The sequence below is a fragment of the Lipotes vexillifer genome, unplaced genomic scaffold, assembly GCF_000442215.2.
Source record: "Lipotes vexillifer unplaced genomic scaffold, Lipotes_vexillifer_v1.1 scaffold147, whole genome shotgun sequence".
In the NCBI taxonomy this organism is placed as follows: Eukaryota; Metazoa; Chordata; class Mammalia; order Artiodactyla; family Lipotidae; genus Lipotes; species Lipotes vexillifer.
Window position 1 is genome coordinate 3,080,267 of NW_006778796.1, and position 18,255 is coordinate 3,098,521.

General features: G+C 36.2%; 1 protein-coding gene across 1 annotated transcript in view; it reads left to right on the plus strand.

Annotated features, from left to right (window-relative positions):
• Window positions 1-18,255, plus strand: part of TFAP2D (transcription factor AP-2 delta) — a 56,321-nt gene that overhangs the window by 26,051 nt on the left and 12,015 nt on the right. The window contains exons 6-7 of the mRNA XM_007451918.1: window positions 4,970-5,111; window positions 10,947-11,060. Of these exons, the coding sequence (XP_007451980.1) occupies window positions 4,970-5,111; window positions 10,947-11,060 (256 nt within the window). The remainder of the gene's footprint in view (window positions 1-4,969; window positions 5,112-10,946; window positions 11,061-18,255) is intronic.

An 18,255-nucleotide genomic window follows, 5' to 3' on the forward strand; every position in this document is an offset into this window, starting at 1 on the left:
CAAAAAAAAAAAAAAAAAAAAAAAAAAGGAAAGAAGCATTGATATGCTAGAACTTCCCTGTACTCTAGCCCAAGCAGGGTGCTATCAATTTTTTGATCTTTGCTAATTTGAGTGGAAAAAAAAATAAACTACCTCTATTATGAAGGAGGTTGAGTATATTCTTAGGAGAATTTTATGAGCTTTTTTGTCTGTTCACTTACTTTGTACCAATAGGGTAATTTTTTACATTTTTCTCATTCATTTGTAAGTGCTCATTGTATATAAGGAAAACGGGCTGTGTGCCTCTGATATGAGTTGCAAAGCCTCTCCACCCCTGGCTCTGGTTTGTCTGTTTGCTATTATGAGTTTTTTGTTTGGTTGCTTATTTGTTCAGATCTATGTCATGCAGAACTTTTTTATATTGATATAATCATATTTCTCATATATTTTATTCCATGGCCTTTCATTTTTATTGTAATATTTTGAAAGTCCTTTTTTATCCCAAGATTATAAAATATTTCTCCCGTGTTACCTTCTAATTACTTTGTGGATCTATATTTTATGTTTAAATCTTTGATCCATCTGGACTTTTTTTGTTGTTGGATGTATGATATAGATCTAATTTTACTTGTTTTTTTTCCCCAGATGGCCAGCCAGTTGTCCCAACATCTTTTATTGATAATCCATTTTCCCCTACTGTTATGAAAAGCAAGTTTCATCTTACACTAAATCTCCTTAAACAAATATACTTTTTTAATCGACTGATGACTTTGTTCCCCTAACAGTGTCTCTCCTTTACCCCACCATATAGCCATTTTTGTTTCTAGAGTGTGTATTATATCAGCCAAATAAGGCAGAACTCAGTATGCAAGAACCCAGATAGACAGAGGTCTTTACAGTTTAATATTAACTCCATGGTAACTGGTTTTTTTTTGCGGTATGCGGGCCTCTTACTGTTGTGGCCTCTCCCGTTGCGGAGCACAGGCTCCAGACGCGCAGGCTCAGCGGCCATGGCTCACGGGCCCAGCCGCTCCACAGCGTGTGGGATCCTCCCAGACCGGGGCACGAACCCGTGTCCCCTGCATTGGCAGGCGGACTCTCAACCACTGCGCCACCAGGGAAGCCCTGTTTTCTTTTTTATTGATATAAGCCACAGAATCCTTGTTTTAGGGGAAGGTGTATATTTCATCCCCACATAATGCTTTCCCTTCACCTTAGGACAACCCTGGCTTGAGATAAGGTCAGGAGCTTCCAAAAAATGCAGATGCCCTGGCTCCAGAGATTGAATGACAGGGGGTGAAACCCTGGTGTGTGTGTGTGTGTGTGTGTGAGTGTGTGTATGCACACATGCTTGTATACACACATATTAAACAAACTCCCAGGTTATGGGAATAGCAAGGATTGAAAAACACTGTCTTCAAGCATAATCTATTTTATTAAATGGCTCCACTGATACGATGATATACCCAACGGGTTTTTTATATATTTCATTCTTTCTAGCAATTCTCTTTTGCTCTAGTTTTTCACTTATATTCTTTGGAAGGGGTGCCTCGCAAGATTATTGTTATAATTAACCAATAAAATATTTGAAAGCTTTTCCATTTAACAAATGTCTACTAAGTACCTATTATGAATTGGGTACTGTACTAAGCACAGAGTATGGAATGGGGAACAAAACTATCACTTTGAGGAACAAAGTGTTGGTATTTAAACAAAATCCTCGTTAAACAGGGAAGCTACCGGATTTAAGGCACTTACCTATAGTGTAGATTCTATGATATATACTGTTACAGAGTGCAGTCCTTTTAGAATCTTTCTGGAAGCCTGTAACAGGTACATTAAACCTGTCCTTCAGCTCTAGGGTTTACTGAAGCTTGATATTTTTTTATAACTTTTTAAATATCTCATCCAGATTTGAAAATATTCTCAAATTTGCTATCTAACAGGTGCTTCTCAGAATAATCCCAGAGATAGATTTGAATGTGCTATTTTCCATACATGTAATTAAAATTGAAATCACAGATATGTGACTGGAATTTAACACATGTGAATTGTTGCTTTCATTTAATAATATTGGGTATTACGATAAGAAGTTAAACCTAAATTCTTTCTAAGGCAATGAATTTAGTGACGGTGAGAATTGTCTAGCGAATAACAATGTAAAAGTATCCTTTAGTACAAATTAGTTTTAGATATTGATTTACAGTTGTCTAAAGTACATTTTCTTCTAAAATACAATAATTCTAAAAGGAGAAAAAAATCCTTAATGACCGGATAAAATGTTGAAATTAGGTGTGTTCATTTCTATTTTAAAAATGCATTTAGACCTGTTTCAGGTAAAATAATGTGGGAACCCAGAATCTCAGTAAAATGATCAATCCACTTTCCTCAGAAAACATTTTTTCCATTAACTTTCCATTTCTGGGCTTCAACAATAATTGCCATATAAGTGTTTCCTAATATTTACCCTTAGTTTTTTACTTTTTCCTTTTGAGTGTGAAAAATGAATGCCCTGAAAAAGAGCAAATTCTCTTTTTATGCTTTTCCCGTATTCTGTAACTTTGCTTGTGTTGGTTTTTTGAGAGAGAGGTCCTTAACATGAGTCATTAACTGCTGCTGTTACTATTGAAAAATGCTTAGCATTTTCCCCTTTTTTGGAAGGAGGGGGTGTCACTACTTGGCATAGAGAGCCTAAAGCCTTGCACTTAGAATATTCTGTCCAAGCTCTCAAACTATCCCCCATGTATCCTACTTCGAAAACAGTAATTTTTGGAATGACATGAAGTACAATGGACGTATTTGCCAAAGTTACTGTGTTGCTCCAGTGGTGTAAAGAAGCAGAGGTGGGGTGGTACTGGTTTGTCAGGTGGCACAGTGCATTGAAATGAAGGAAGAGCTTAAATCCTCTCTGGAAAACAACCACCACGGGGCATCCCACCTCATCGTGCACAGAAATGAGACAACAGCTGCCATGTTTGCTATATGGGATCTAGCCCTCCAGGGATCACTCTGTCACCCCAGATTACTGCACCTACTTGTTCACGTGGGTACTTTGTCTCCCCACAGAGGCAGAGAATCTCGTAGTTCTTTATTTTCACAAATCAGTCAAATCCCCTAGAGTCTTATTCACATGCTTTTCTGCTCCAAAATTTTCTGTTTTTCTTAAACCTGTTGACTCTAAGATATCTGTGATACAGGATTGAACTGTAGATTTGTCATTGTTCCTGAATATCATGTGTCTTTTACTCCATGGATCCATTAATTAATTCATTCTTGGGTCCTCACACACAAAGCTTTTGTGGCATGGTCTACACATTTTAACTACACATCAGAGTGTCTTCACTTGCCACTTCTTTTGATGTAGCATCGCTATACATCCAGTAACAATGTTACGTCGCAAGCAGGAGAAAGCAGTAAACAGAGCTAAGGGAAGGAAGGATCTGGCTGTCAGTGTAAATGTAAATAGCAGCTGTTCCATTCAAACTGTTTTAAAAACTACCACACGGTGAGAGGTTTGCATAAAATGGGCCAGATCCTCAAGAATCAGGTTTTAACACAAAATTTAAGAGGCATGCTGCCATCCTCCTGTTTGCACTGTTTCACTTCTCCTACTATTGCACAAACAGTAGAGGGGAAAAAAATATATATATGTATATATATACACATATATATGTGTTGATATTATATATCAACACATATATTGATATATAATATCAATATAATGTCAATGAACACGTACAGACTATAGATAATGCTTATGTAGATCCAATATAACTTATAAAGTGCTACTGAGGTGTTTCTGGATTTGTTGTTGTTGTGACTACTATCATTGATATGACTGTCATCTTCCTAGAAACAGGGACAATCTTTGGTGCCCTTTTATATCTGCCTTTACTCCTCCCTAGCACTTTGCTTTGAATGAAGTAGGTGCTCAATATATATGTAGTGAGAGCTTTTTGCTTTTTTAAAGTTTTAATGGTCAAGTAAGTATTGGCTTGATTGAGCTTTAAAAATACTGTTGTTTGGGGTCTCCCTGGTGGCGCAGTGGTTGAGAGTCCGCCTGCCGATGCAGGGGACACGAGTTCGTGCCCCGGTCTGGGAAGATCCCACATACCGCAGAGCGGCTGGGCCCATGAGCCATGGCCGCCGGGCCGGCGTCTCCGGAGCCTGTGCTCCGCAACGGGAGAGGCCACAACAGTGAGAGGCCCGCGTACTGCAAAAAAAAAAAAAAAATACTGTTGTTTTCCAAACTGGAGTCCATGGCCAAATCTTGCCTTACCAATAAGTCATTTTTACCCCATTTATTTCAGATTTTGTGAAAGAACAAAAGTTATTTATCATTATACTGTACTTAAGAAGCACTGTATTTTTATAAGGTACTGAAAAAGTACTGTACATAGTACTAAAAGGTACTGAGGCTCACCATAAAGCCTGATAATGCTAGTACTATAATTAGGCAGTATAATCTCTTTAGCAACATAATGTTGTGAAATTGATATAATTCAATTATTTCCCTTTCCAAAGTGTTCCCACTTCTTTGAAAATTTATGTGGACCTTTTGCCAGTGTTTTGATAGGTCTCCTGGAAAAGATATCTGAATATTTAGGATACATTGAGAATAGGTTGTAGGCTGGGCAGCAACAAAATGACATGCCCATAGAGCTTTTCCCCCAGGGCATTCATGTGTAAGATCTCAGATGTCCATCTGGTCTAATGGTCAGAGCCTCCAGGGGAATCAAAACTCCTAGACTGTGCTTCTGATTTTCCCCCTCAATTTCCCACATACCCCTGCCAGGTAAGTGGCTTCTGTTTCTCCATGTTTCTTAACCCCACCCCACCCCCAAAGCTCCTTTCCCTTGGATTATTTAGAATGAATAGGAAAAATGATCCACATGACCACAACCAGGAATGAAGCTTGAGGAAAGAGAAGGTGTTCCTCTTGTTGAATTTGGACATTAGTGAGAAACTGACTTTTATTGTCTGCCAACAGGGGAGGCGTTACACTTGGCTAGAGATTTTGGCTACACTTGTGAAACAGAGTTTCCAGCCAAAGCAGTAGGAGAACATCTTGCCAGACAACATATGGAACAGAAAGAACAGACAGCAAGAAAAAAGATGATCCTAGCGACCAAGTAAGCAGAATGGGGAAGGCTCTGTGTGTGTTCATCCTGTTTTTGTTTTTTTTTTTTTTCATTTTCTTTGAATGAGGGAAACAGTTTAGAAAGCACCTGGTCTCTAAGGGGGGTCTCACACACCAGCAGCTAGATGTATTAAACAAGGACTTCCCCAACATTGCACCCATAGCAAGATTTGCAAACTGTATAATGATGGAGCTACCACCGACACTGACAAAAGTTCTTAGAAAACCTCTTCGGAATAGTAGGAATGCCTAACATGTTTAGGAGATGTAGATTCCAGGCAAATATGCTGCTTGGTTGCTATGCAATTTGGTCTAAGCCACTCACTGTGCCTTAATAAATGAGGAGAAAGATCTTAAAACACTATAAGTTCTCAGAGAATGTGAAAAATTGAGGACCCAGATGCATGAGAGGTAACAGAGAGACCTCTGGGATCAAGGATTGGCATCAGTGCCCCCATTTTTTCTTGTATATAATTAAGCAAATAATCCCTGAACTGCCCCAGGCCCTGTAGTGATATTGTCAAAAAGAAAAGATAGAATGTGTGAGAAAGCTCCTGAAAACTGTAAAAAGTTCAATTAAAATGTGAATTAAAATAATGAGGGAAATGATGTGGAAAAGGGGAAGCTTTCATAAGATAACTTCAAACTCCCTCAAACTTGAAAGTTCTTTGATAATTAATGAAAGAACTACCATTTACTGTGTGAAAACCCAGCAGAACCTTAAGTACTACTCAAATTAGAGTAAATTTAGAAGAGGACTTCTAAAAACAGTGCATGTTGGGACTCCATGCTTCCACTGCAGGGGTTGCGGGTTCGATCCCTGCTCGGGGAGCTAAGATCCCACATGCTGCGCTGCATGGACAAAAAAAAATTTAGATGAAAATCTTTCAAGTGGTAGCTAATTCTTGCTCTCTTCTCTTTGCAAGACAAGTTATTGCTACAGATAAACCATTAACAATCTTATTTAATTTCCTAACTCTATATTCAGATTTTAGAACTAAGAGTCCCAGGTGATTAAATTATCATTTATAAATTAGTTTCTTATTTGGGGAAAACTTTTAAAGGGAAAGTATGTGGTAGATAGTGTTAGAAACATTGCTTCTTAGAAACTGATTTTTAAAAATGACTTTAAGATATGTTGGCTAAAATGTAAATGTCTCAAAGTGCACAAAACCAAAAATAAATATTCCTCCTTCTACTACATCTCAAGTAACATAGATCTTCTTACAAATTTAAGGTTTTGTATGGCATACCTACCACCCAACAGGCTTGCCCAAGAGACGTCAAAGTCCATTATTTGGGGTTTATGCTGCTTGTGGCTGTCACTGTTTGGGTTTCAGATATATTTATTCATTGCTCTTATGAGAGTACTAGATAATTCTCTCACCTTGCCCCAAAGAAAAGGGAAATGAAAGGTGGTGGCAAAAGAAGAGAAAAGACAAAACAAGGAGATAAAGGGGAAAGGAATAGCAGAAAGACAGAAGTAAGACTAAGAGTTAGAGAAAGAACATTATAAGGGGTATAACACTTGGATTTAAAATTTGGAGAGGAGCTTTGCGCTAGGGAAGCTGCTGAACACTTGCTAGTAGAAAGACCTAAACCTAGATTTTTTGTGCAGTTTATCTCCCTGGGGGGGGCGGGTGGCGGGGAGTGGTCTTCACTTCTACTTTGCTTCTACTTTTTCCCTGTTCCAAACAGTTTTTGACCCAGAGGGGTCTTCATCCTCCATATTTCAGTTTTACCAGAAGGAACTGAAAGTACAGGTAGTTCTTTAGTTTGTATCCTTAATGTAATCTCAGGAGACTATAACAAATTGTTACAGATCAGGAGAAATAGACAGTGCTAGAAGTTAGGTAGTATCTCCTAGGTGTTCCCAAAGCATATCATTCTAGCTGGTAGGATTTTACAAATTTCCCAACATGCATACCCATGTGATACCTCTGAATGATACTATTATCCCCAAATACTAATTATCCAAGAGAAAACACCTTCATGTTTCCTAACTCAGAATTACTCGGTTGTGGTTTTATCATGCATTTTCTAAGACTTTCACCCCCTGATCCAGAGAAATCCTTCTTGTCTTCCTTCCTCCAGGTTCTCGAACTGTTCACTCCCACCATCCACAGCAAGGCCACCATTAAATTTCCAAACATAAGCTCCCATTTTCTTGGGAATTCCCATCACTCTGTCTAAGTGTTTGGGAGTCAGTGCATTCAAACTGATGTTGAGATTTTGTTTTCACAGAAGTAAATGTTAGAAGAACTTGGGAGAAGTGCTTTCATATTTGTCAAAGTTGTATGGAGACGTCTATTTTATAGTAGCGGATTCAACTAGGTGGTAGTATGTCCCTTTTACATGGGATCTAAGTAATGTATATTATTTTAGGTGATATTTTGAACTTTGATTTCATGAAATATCTCAAGAACATGTAATTCTCTTTGATCCCTCTTCCCGTAGCTGGACATTTGCAGACCATTAAATGTCAAGCAAGAATTGAATTCACTAATTCCAATTACCTTACTTTAAGTAAGAGTAAATAGGCTATAAACATCTAGAAATTAGGAGACAGACTAAATGTTTTGTTTTTGTGGTTATTTATATCCATTCCATCTTCTTATTAGATCATGTGAAACAAGAATTGAAGAATCGGAGACTATGCAGTCATAGCAAACATTCTCAATACAAGTAGTCATCAATATAAGTAAATAAATTAAGGGGTGTGTGGGAATAAATGCCTTTCTGCAACATATTAATGGATCCAACATGTGTTCTGAGTAGTTTCTAAATTTTCCAATGGTAAAGCATTGGCTGTTTTCGATTAAAATGCTCAGTGTTGAAATTAAGTAATCTACATGGATATTCGTTACATTCTAATCAGTTCACCTTTCTTTGTTCACAAGACTGTGACAATTGTATCAAAAATATATACAAAATTCAAAATTCTTTAGATGAGAGATCCAATTGCTGATCTGCATGGGCACAATGGCTTACATATTTCTTTTTTACCTCTATGAATAACAGATTCTGTTGTATTTAATTATATTGCCAAGTATACTATTGTAAGAAAGGCTCATTAAGTGCAGTTACCCTCCTAATTCCTCTTTATTCCCAGTGCTTTGTTGATTAACCAAACATTTTCGTGTAATTAGATAATTATTTAAGGGGAGTAATAGAAACTGAGTTAGACAGTTTTTGAAATCTAAAAATGTACTGGACAAAACATTTATTTGATTTATGAAAAACACATTTAAACCTCTTCATTGAATTTAGAACTAAATATGATTAACACTTGATCTGCATTAGGGTAAAGCGGAATAGTTAGCGAGTTTTAATTTTTACCATAACATTAATAGTCAAAAGGAGAAACAGAACTTTAAATTCAGACATCAGCTAAAAAATTATATCCTTAAGGCCAATGACGTAAGTGATAAACTTAGAATTTATGATTCATCGAAGATCATCTTGTGTTACATAATTCATAATGTGACATTTTGTTTGGAGAAATAAGAGTATTTCTTACTGTAGCTTCATAAATAAAAATTTAAATAAGAATAAAACTAAGCATCAAAATAATAACTCTGTAACTGTCATAATGTGATGATGATAATTGCCTAAAGGAAATCTACAAAATTGTCATCTGTTTTTAAGTCTGGAGGCTGTCCAAAGGCAGTGAGTTAAGCAGAAGAATCAAATATCAAGGTTGAAAATTCTGAAACTTCTCCTGATACAGCTTCGTGTGTGGAGTAGTTGAATTGCTTAGCATAAGTTAAATTTTTCCACACTTGCCTTTTCCTCATTTCTTCCTCAACGTTAAGTTTATTGTAACTTGCTCTGTTGTTTAAACAGTAAAGAAGTTGATTTGCCAACTTTAAATTAGTTTATTCAATTATCCGAGAAATTCCCATATCATAACACACGAACTAAAACAATGTTTTAACCTCCATTTAAATTTTTAATACATTTTAATCTGATAGAAAATTAAGAGACCAGTCGTTAAACAACTCCAATATTCCTTTGTAATAATGCATCATACTGATGACCTACCACGTAGTAATTCACATTGCTAGTCTGAAAAGTGATAGCAAGAGTCTGTATTTTAAAATTTACTAAGACATTTTTTAAAAACAAAGATAATAATATATCTAACTCTATTAAATAACATAAAGTGCAACAGATAACGATGCCCCACCAAATGTCATCATTTGATGCCATCATTTGATGCCAACAAATATCAACATTTAATTTAAGTTCTACTCGTTAATTAAAAATAGGCAATACACCTGAAAGTCAGCCAACTGAGTCTAACTCAGAACAGAAAAAGTGAGAAGTTCAGATAAAATATTTTCAGTGGAAGTACACACATGCACTGTTAAAACATGCCTTTAGATGCTACATCTGAGACTCAACCAAACATTAACAGGTGGTATGGAGGATCCTGTTTGATTTAGAGCAGGTAGAGACTTAATCTGTTTGTTGTTCGGCTTTTCCTTTCCCTATGACCCTCTTTAACTTTCACCTCTGTTCAAAATGAGTAAGGCAAATTCTGTGAAATGACGACATTTGAACACTGGCATTAAAACTGAGACTCATTGCTTGTAAAAAAAAAAAGTCTCAAGTGATCTCCAGAAGAATTCGATAAACATGGGGTACCTTATAATAAACAAGGCTCCTCTGATTTTAACTCAATGGTACGTTATTTGGGCTTCAAGATATTTTGTCACTTTGTAGTAGTTTTTTGCTTAATGACACAAATGCTTTGGAGAGGACTTAGTGGCTGGGCCCATGCGGTGACTTTCACTTGGAATAATTTGACCCTTCTGTACTTGATTTTGGCTCCATAGGTAATTATAGTCAGGGCTACATTATTACATTTTGTGACTGCCCATTGTAAATCCAGACAAAAAACCTAATCACTATCATATTATGCCTTGAATATGGAGTGGTTTCACTTAGTTGATGGATTCTTTTGAGCAATTCCTCGGCAGTCTTTTTTACTTCACTCTTCAGCTTCTGCATTAATCTAGTGTTTTGTTGTTAAAAAAAACACACAAACACGGTTCCTTCATATGTTTGCTTCTTCAGAATTATATCTTTTGGACTATGTATCACAAGGGCTTTACTGTTATCGAACAATCATGGTAATGTGAAACCAATGATCAGAAATCATAATCATTTAAATTAAGAAAAGCAGCAGAAAAATGTCCTTGCTGATACTTTTTTGCAAGAAACTATCTTACGTGGAGCACAATGTAATCATTTTTCTGAGACAAAATGAGGCTAGTAGACTAAATTTGGGTGATTGTTTACTTCAAATACTAAAAACACAAATTTAGTCCAGAAGGGTCTGAATTATAATGAAATATTGGGGAAAGGGATTTCCCAAAGTCTACTTGAATTATGGCTTTGAAATAAGCTTATAGCTTAATCTAAACTTGTTTATAGACATTATACCCCACCCCCAGAATCACATTTTAATTTTTTTTAAAGGAATTATTAATTGTGATCTTGTTGTATAGATTTTTCCCTTATACTGAGGTTAATCTATGAATATTCACCTTAAAAATGAACATTGGTTTTGTCAATGTTCATGGACTGTTACTCACTTGAAAGGTTTCATGATCATCTTGAGAGCATGATCAACTTGAGAGCATAGTTGCTATTGTAACTCATTGTAACCTCATCTGTATGTTGTAGATGGAACTTCAGAGGTTGCTTTGTGGTATTTATCTAGTCCTCTTTTAAAAGAGAAAACAAACCTTTGGAAAAATATCATGGGATGAAATTAAAGCCCCGTCTCAAGAGTTCAACTTTAAATCTTTTATTTTAGACAAATTTGTAAAGAATTTCAAGACCTCTTGAGCCAAGATAGATCACCACTGGGATCCTCCAGACCCACTCCAATTCTAGACCTTGACATCCAGAGACACTTAACACATTTCAGGTAAGAATCGTTTTTCAACTTGTTCAGACTCTCTTTTAAATTGTTAAAACCATCTTTATTAACCCAGACATGTTTGTAGTCCTATCACAGTTCCATTTAGAGATAAAACATATATATATATATGGTGACTGCCTGAAATTTTTGAAATTCCAAGCACCTAAGATCAAATTGTAAAAATAGCTAAAGCATGAAGCACTTTGGATCAGAAAATTTATATCTTTGTGTGATTTCAAAGAACCTGTGACTGTGAGCATTATTATTTCAAACAATAGCACTTTTAGATCAGGATCCTGAAATCCTTTAAACAGTTCTTTACCTTGATTAGGTGAATCGTTGAATGGGCAGATGATGTGATAGAAACTAATGGGACATCCTAGACTGATTTTCCAGGATTACGCTAATGATTTCTCTGCAGTTAGAAACTGCGCATGGTTCTTAAGTTAGACCACACAAGCCTATTTTAAAGAACCCAGGATGTATTATTGAAAGTATATCTTAAATTTCATTTTCTGAAATTGTTTGGAAGAGAATAGACTATTTTTCTTGCTTAATTTATGCCCTGCTTGCAATGTGGAAATGAACATGATAATTTTTCAGGTGCCTTCCAAATGTTAAACTCTAGAATTCTAATGCCTACATGACATTTCTCATCAATAAAAATTTTTATTTATCCTCTTTTTATTATTATCATTTAGTTTAAAAAATCAATGCTAAGGAAAGACCAACATAATTAAATTTCACAATGCTTTCAATACCTCTCAATGATTATAATGCTTTTGAGGAAGATATTCCATTATACAAAATAATGGATATTTAAGTAAGTTGGAATTTTATCTGCAACATCAGAGACTTTTAAATAAAATACTTAATTTTTCATCATGTCACAATACTCCTCAAGGTGTAATAGACACATCTCTGAAGATTAAAGGATTTGTCTTCTAAAAATGCACCAAATGTAGGATAAGTTCCCAGGACTTTTCTTCTACCATTCAATTGGGTTAGTGAAGGTGAGTGTACTAAAACTGGGAGAAAGCGTAGTGCTCAAAAGTTAAGAGCAAAAGGCTTTGGAGTCAAGAGAATGGTCTTCAAATCCAGACCCTTAATACATCTGAGCTGGGTTATTTGGGGTAACGTATGTACTCTTCTCAAGCTTTTCTTTCCCTGGCTTTTAATGGAATAAGAACCGCTCCATTACATGGTGATAGTGAGCTAAAATGAGAAAATGAATACAGAGTAAGCATTCAATAAATGATATACTGTTTACTGCACCACTGACGCAAGTTTAAAAAGTACAAACTGCTCTACTATCATATCTGTACAAATTTTTTCCACATTTTTGTTTGTATACATACTTAAGAGATTAATAGTTTTTACAGAAGTTCAATTCACAGCTTAATAATTTTTATACAAGTTCAATTCTGGATTTAAGGAAGTTTGTTGAGTTACAGATTTACTCCAAGAAGGAACTTACTGTTGGAATACAGAGAACTGGGGCTCTCTGTCATGTCTGTTAGTCATTTCCAATCACAGAGGTTGCAGCCTTTATTGGACAGTGAGCTGTCCTTTATCAGGCTCAAAACAGACTACGGTATCAATGGGTAAATTGGATATCAGCTACAGTGTAAAATAAATAGGCAAATTATTTGTCTGTTTAGCGTACGCACAATCTGCTAATTTGTTGATACCTGAGTCATCTGCCAACTTAATATCACAGAACTCTTTAGAGAAAACTTTCATCTCTAAACTTGAGCTGAATGTTTCCTACATGTGCTTTATATGCTCTTTGGTTCCTCCCCATGCAAAATATAGTAACAGGCTAGTCTAGAATTACCCAGAGAAGCTAGTCTGATGTTTCCTAGAGAAAAGCTAAATATATGGTAAATTGTTCCTCCTCATTCTCCGTAAAAAAGAGAGATTACATTTTGATTATAAAACTCTTGAGAAGATATATGGCTGCAGATTCTCAGTCACAACAATTTGAAATGTACAGCCATATCTTAACACATTTAACATTACATGATATATCTACTTATAAATGTATCACCTATAAAACTTTGGTATTATTATTGATATGTTGAGTAGTTTGCTATCAGAAAGTTACGACTCCCATTTTTTATGCTTTTGTAATGTTTGTCAGATTTATTTCATATATTTTGCTTTAACTACATTCTGATTATTTATTTAGATGAAATCTTCTGGATTTCACAATGGTGGGTAGTATGACGTTAAAAATCACTTAACCAAAATTCACTTTACAGCAAATTTCCTTAATTATATCTTTTTTAAAAACTGTGGTTAAAAAAACACAACACAGCATTTACCATCTTAATCATTTCTAAGTGTACAGTTCAGTAATGTTAAGTATATTCACATTGTTGGGCAACCAGTCTCCAGGCTTTTTTTCATTTTGCAAATCTGAAACTCTATAGCCATTAAACAACAAATTTCCCCTTCCCCCCAGCCCTTGGCAACCACCATTCTACTTTGTCCCTATGAATTTGACTAAATACTTCAAATAAGTAAACTCATACAGTATTTGTCTTTTTGTGATTGACTTATTTCACTTAGCCTAATGTTTTCAAGGTTCATCTATGTTGTAGCACATGCTAAATTTCCTTTCCTCTAAGACTGAATAATATTCTATTGTACATGTATACCACGTTTCGCTTATCCAGTCATCCATTAGTGGATACTTGGGTTGCTTCTGCCTCTTGGCTATTGTGAATAGTGCTGCTCTGAACATGGATGTGCAAATATCTTTTGAAGATCCTGCTTTCAATTTTTTTGGATATATGTCCATAAGTAGAATCACTGTGTCTATGGTCATTCTATTTTTAATTTTTGAGAAAATGTCATATTGTTTTCCAATGTGCCTGCACCGTTTTACATTCCCACCAACAGGGCACAGGGTTCTAATACCTCTACCTCTTGTTATTTACTGTTGTGATTTTATTTGTGGGGCAGATAGTATCTATCCTAATGAGTGTGAGGTGATATCTCATTGAAGTTCTGATTTGCATTTCCTTAATGATTATGATGTTAAGCATCTTTTAATATGCTTGTTGGCCATTTCTATGGCATCTTTGAAGAGCTCTTTATTCACATCCTTTGCCCATTTGTAAATCTGGTTATTTGCTTTTAGTTGTTGAGTTGTAGGAGTTCTTTATATATTCTGGATATTAACCCCATATTAGATATACAATTTGTAAATATTTTCTCCCACTCTGTAGGTTGCCTTTTTATTCTGTTGTGTTCTTTGATGCACAGAGGTTTTTGATGTAGTTCAATTTGCCTATTTTTATTTTTGTTGCCTGTGTTTTTGGTGTTATATCCAGGAAATCCTTGCCATATCTAGTGTCATGAAGCTTTCCCCCAACTGTGTTTTCTTCTAAGAGTTTTAGAGTTTTAGGTCTTATGTTTAGATCTTTGATCCATTTTGAGTTAATTTTTGTATATGGTGTAAGATGTGTCCAACTTTATTTTTTTGCATGTCTTAAACAATATTCTTTTAAACAGAAGTTTTAAACATGGTTGACATTTCCAATTAAAATCCAAATTTAAGTCTCCTGATGTAAACCAAATTTAAATGTGTGTGTTTTTTTTGGTTTTTACTGTGCATTTATTAAAAGTAGTCTCAATAAAATATCTTAATAGGACTGTAAAATCAGCTTGTTGCCTGACCTTGGAAAAATTCCTCACACTTTAGAAGTGTAGCTCTTAAACCTGGGTTCATAGTGGAATTTCCCTTAGAGCTTTTAAAAAGTCTTGAGGCCCAAAAAAAAAAGGAAAAAAAAAGCCAAAAAAAGAAGACAAAAGGGAATTCCCTGGCTGTCCAGTGGCTAGGATTCTGTGATTTAACTGCCGAGGGCACGGGTTCGATCCCTGGTTGGGGAACTAAGATCCTGCAAGCTGCATGGCATTGCCAAAAAAAAAAATCTTGAGGCCTGAAGTACACTTTTAAAGATCTGATTCAATAGGTCAAGTCTAGGATTGGATTCAGGCATCTGTATAATTTGCAAAATCTGAAGTTGATTCTGGTAATTAGACAGCTTTAAGAACCATAGTCCTAAGATATTCCTAGACTCTTAGCTTCTTTTCCCTTGGAAGAAAAACATTTCTAATTCTTTTTTATTTTTTTATTTTTATTTTTTTGTGGTACGTGGGCCTCTCACTGTTGTGGCCTCTCCCGTTGCGGAGCACCAGCTCCGGACACGCAGGCTCAGCGGCCATGGCTCACGGGCCCAGCCGCTCGGCGGCACGTGGGATCTTCCCAGACCGGGGCACGAACCCGCGCGTCCCCTGCATTGGCAGGTGGACTCTCAACCACTGTGCCACCAGGGAAGCCCTCTAATTCATTTTTAAAGTGACACTGAGAATTATGTAAAGTTCTGTCTTATACTCTAAGGAATTAAAGAGCTTCTACATCTAATAATCTGGGTAACAGTGTGTTAGCATGGAAGGTGTCTCTTTCATAATTTCCTACTGATGATGGTAACTTTAATTTGATAGAAGCATCAGCTCAAGAGAAAAATGTGTTAGAAAGGAAACATGTCACATCTGACGTTGAAAACAGTCCATTAGCAGAGTCTGATTTTCCACTGTTTTTGTTTAGTGCTGTCTGGGAAAGAAGTAAGGAGAGAGTGTGACTGGATAAGCGTAGAGACGACTCTAATTAGTAGCATCAACTTGTGCTACTATTTTATTTCATCAGAATCTCCTCCCCAGTGCAAACCACTTGAATTACATCTTCCAGGGTGGCTGATTTGGTACCTGGAGAACCATGGCTTACTTTCAGCAGATTGAATACGTCTAGGAAGAGCTAGGGAATGATCTGGACTTGTAAAGCCCAGATAACTACTTCCAGTTTTCTGCGGTAGCTGACATATCAGGGTGCTCTGGGAAACTGTGGGGAAAGTAGTGACCCTTCTCATGATTGACTCACAGCCTGGAAAGCTGCTTGTTTCTATCAAAATGACAGGAGGCAGGTTTATCCATTATTTATAATTTACTGAGTACCATCCGAAGTGTATATTGCTTTAGAGAACAGAGCAGACACCACAGCATCTACTGGAAAGGGGAAGACGATTGATTGAAATCTGTGGAAGTCCCCACAGACACAGTTCCCTGGAATGGTGATGGCAATTAGACCAATGTGGCATGGGGCTTCATGGACAGAAAAGACTCAGCTCAGATGAAACCAGAGCCCTAATTTTCTGAAATGTTAGGAATTCCCTTCTTTGAGCTCTCAAGAAATCTTAATAACTTTGCCCTTCTTTGTGTCTTATGTTCTCATAATATCCTTGAATCTAAAGTCAAGCAAAAGCACGTTGAACAATGTAAATAAGGGGAGGAAGCTAGACTATTTTTAAAGCTCAGTTCAGAGAAAACAACCTGTTGGAAAAATGAGCTTGTTTTCTTTCTCAACACCCACCTTGGGAGCCTGATATTTTACTGTTTCTTGTGTTTTACTGTGCTAATGGCAGGTGGTGCAAAGATGGCTAAAGGATTGTCCCATCTTTAAGTACTTCTGAAGTGGAAGACAGGTACATACAAAGACTTAAAATATAACATAGAGAGATTATAAGAGTGTTAAGTAGAGTGCAGGTAATTACCTGGGATAATTGGGAAAAGATTTCCCCCCCCTTTTATTTTTTTTTACTGTAAGTATTTTTTTATTGAAATATAGTTGATTTACAATACCGTGTCAGTTTCAGGTGTACAGCACAGTGATTCAGTTTTACATACATATGTATCTGTTTTTTTTCAGATTCTATAATATAATAAATATAATATATTTATATTATAATAAATATTATAATATTATAATAATATAATAAATATAATATAATTCTATAATAACCTTATAGGTTATTGCAAAATATTGAGTATAGTTCCCTGTGTTATACAGTAGGTCCTTGTAGGATTTCCTCTCTCTGTCCACAGTACTTAGCACATAGTATGTGCCCAATACCTATATGTTACTAAGTGTAGAATATGATACTAACTCTGTTATGTCTTGGATATATTCTCCTCTGGTTCATTCCCAGGGCCTTGGTGTTTTAATTGGACCATGGGCTGGGGAAGTGAAATGTTCAATGTGCTTAAATTCTATACTGACATCACATCTTCTTAGAAACAGACCCTCCTACAGCTCCCATAACACTTTGGAAATAAGAAATGCATAGGCTGTCCCAGATGTCTGTGTTTGCTGGTGATTAAATTTTCCTCATTGATTCTCAGTGTTGAAAGGCCCTTAAGTTTCCCATTCTCCTCCAACATTTGGATCTTCCCTCCAACATCCCTGTCAAGTTGTCACCCATCCCAGGCTCGATAACTTCCAGTGATAGGCTGCTCTTTTCGTGCCTCGGCATCCCTTGTATCTCTGACAACTCTATTAGAAATGTCTTCCTTCCGTTGGGGCAAGATCTGTCTCCCTAACATCCCACTCCTTGGGGGCCCTATAGAGTCAGTTTAATCCTGTTTCCCTCCCAGTTTCTAGAGGCAGCGCTCATGTCTCTCTGAATTTTCTCTTCCTGGGCTGTTCATCCCCCTTCTCTTTGTGTTCTACATATGACATGCATTCCAGTCAACTCAACTAGAATCTTCTGAGTGCTGTGTGCTTGACAACACACTGAAGATAGGATGTGTGTCTCTATTTAAATGTGAGCATGTCTTCTCCAAGGAGCCTAAGATGTGTATCGTTTTTGTTTTTTGTTTTTATTTTTTCATTTTCTTGGGATGGGAAAATGGTGGGGAAGGTAACCAGGAGTGGAGGATTTTATTAATCTTGTGAAAACATTTTTAGTTTCAGAAGAGAAATAAAGAAATTTCAATTAAATCTCTAATCCCAAAAGAAAACATCATAAAATAAATTACATGCCTAGGCTTAGATTTAAGAAACAGAATTATTGACTCCTTTAGGATGTTCTGCCAGTTCAAGGGGACTTCGAAGACCATTTTATTTAAGAATGTTGGAAATAATAGGCCTGAATTGTGAAGGAAAAAAAATCCTATGTTTTCCAAACTTAAGCTCCTTTATGTAAGCTGAAATTAAACTTTAAAACTTTAACCTAGACTCCAAAAGTGCACTTACATTCTCAACTGCAAAGAAAAACATACCTGTAAGTGGTCTTATTCACTACTTAAATAAAAAAGGACAGCCTGTATTTACATAAGAGAAAAAAACCTCTTTCCC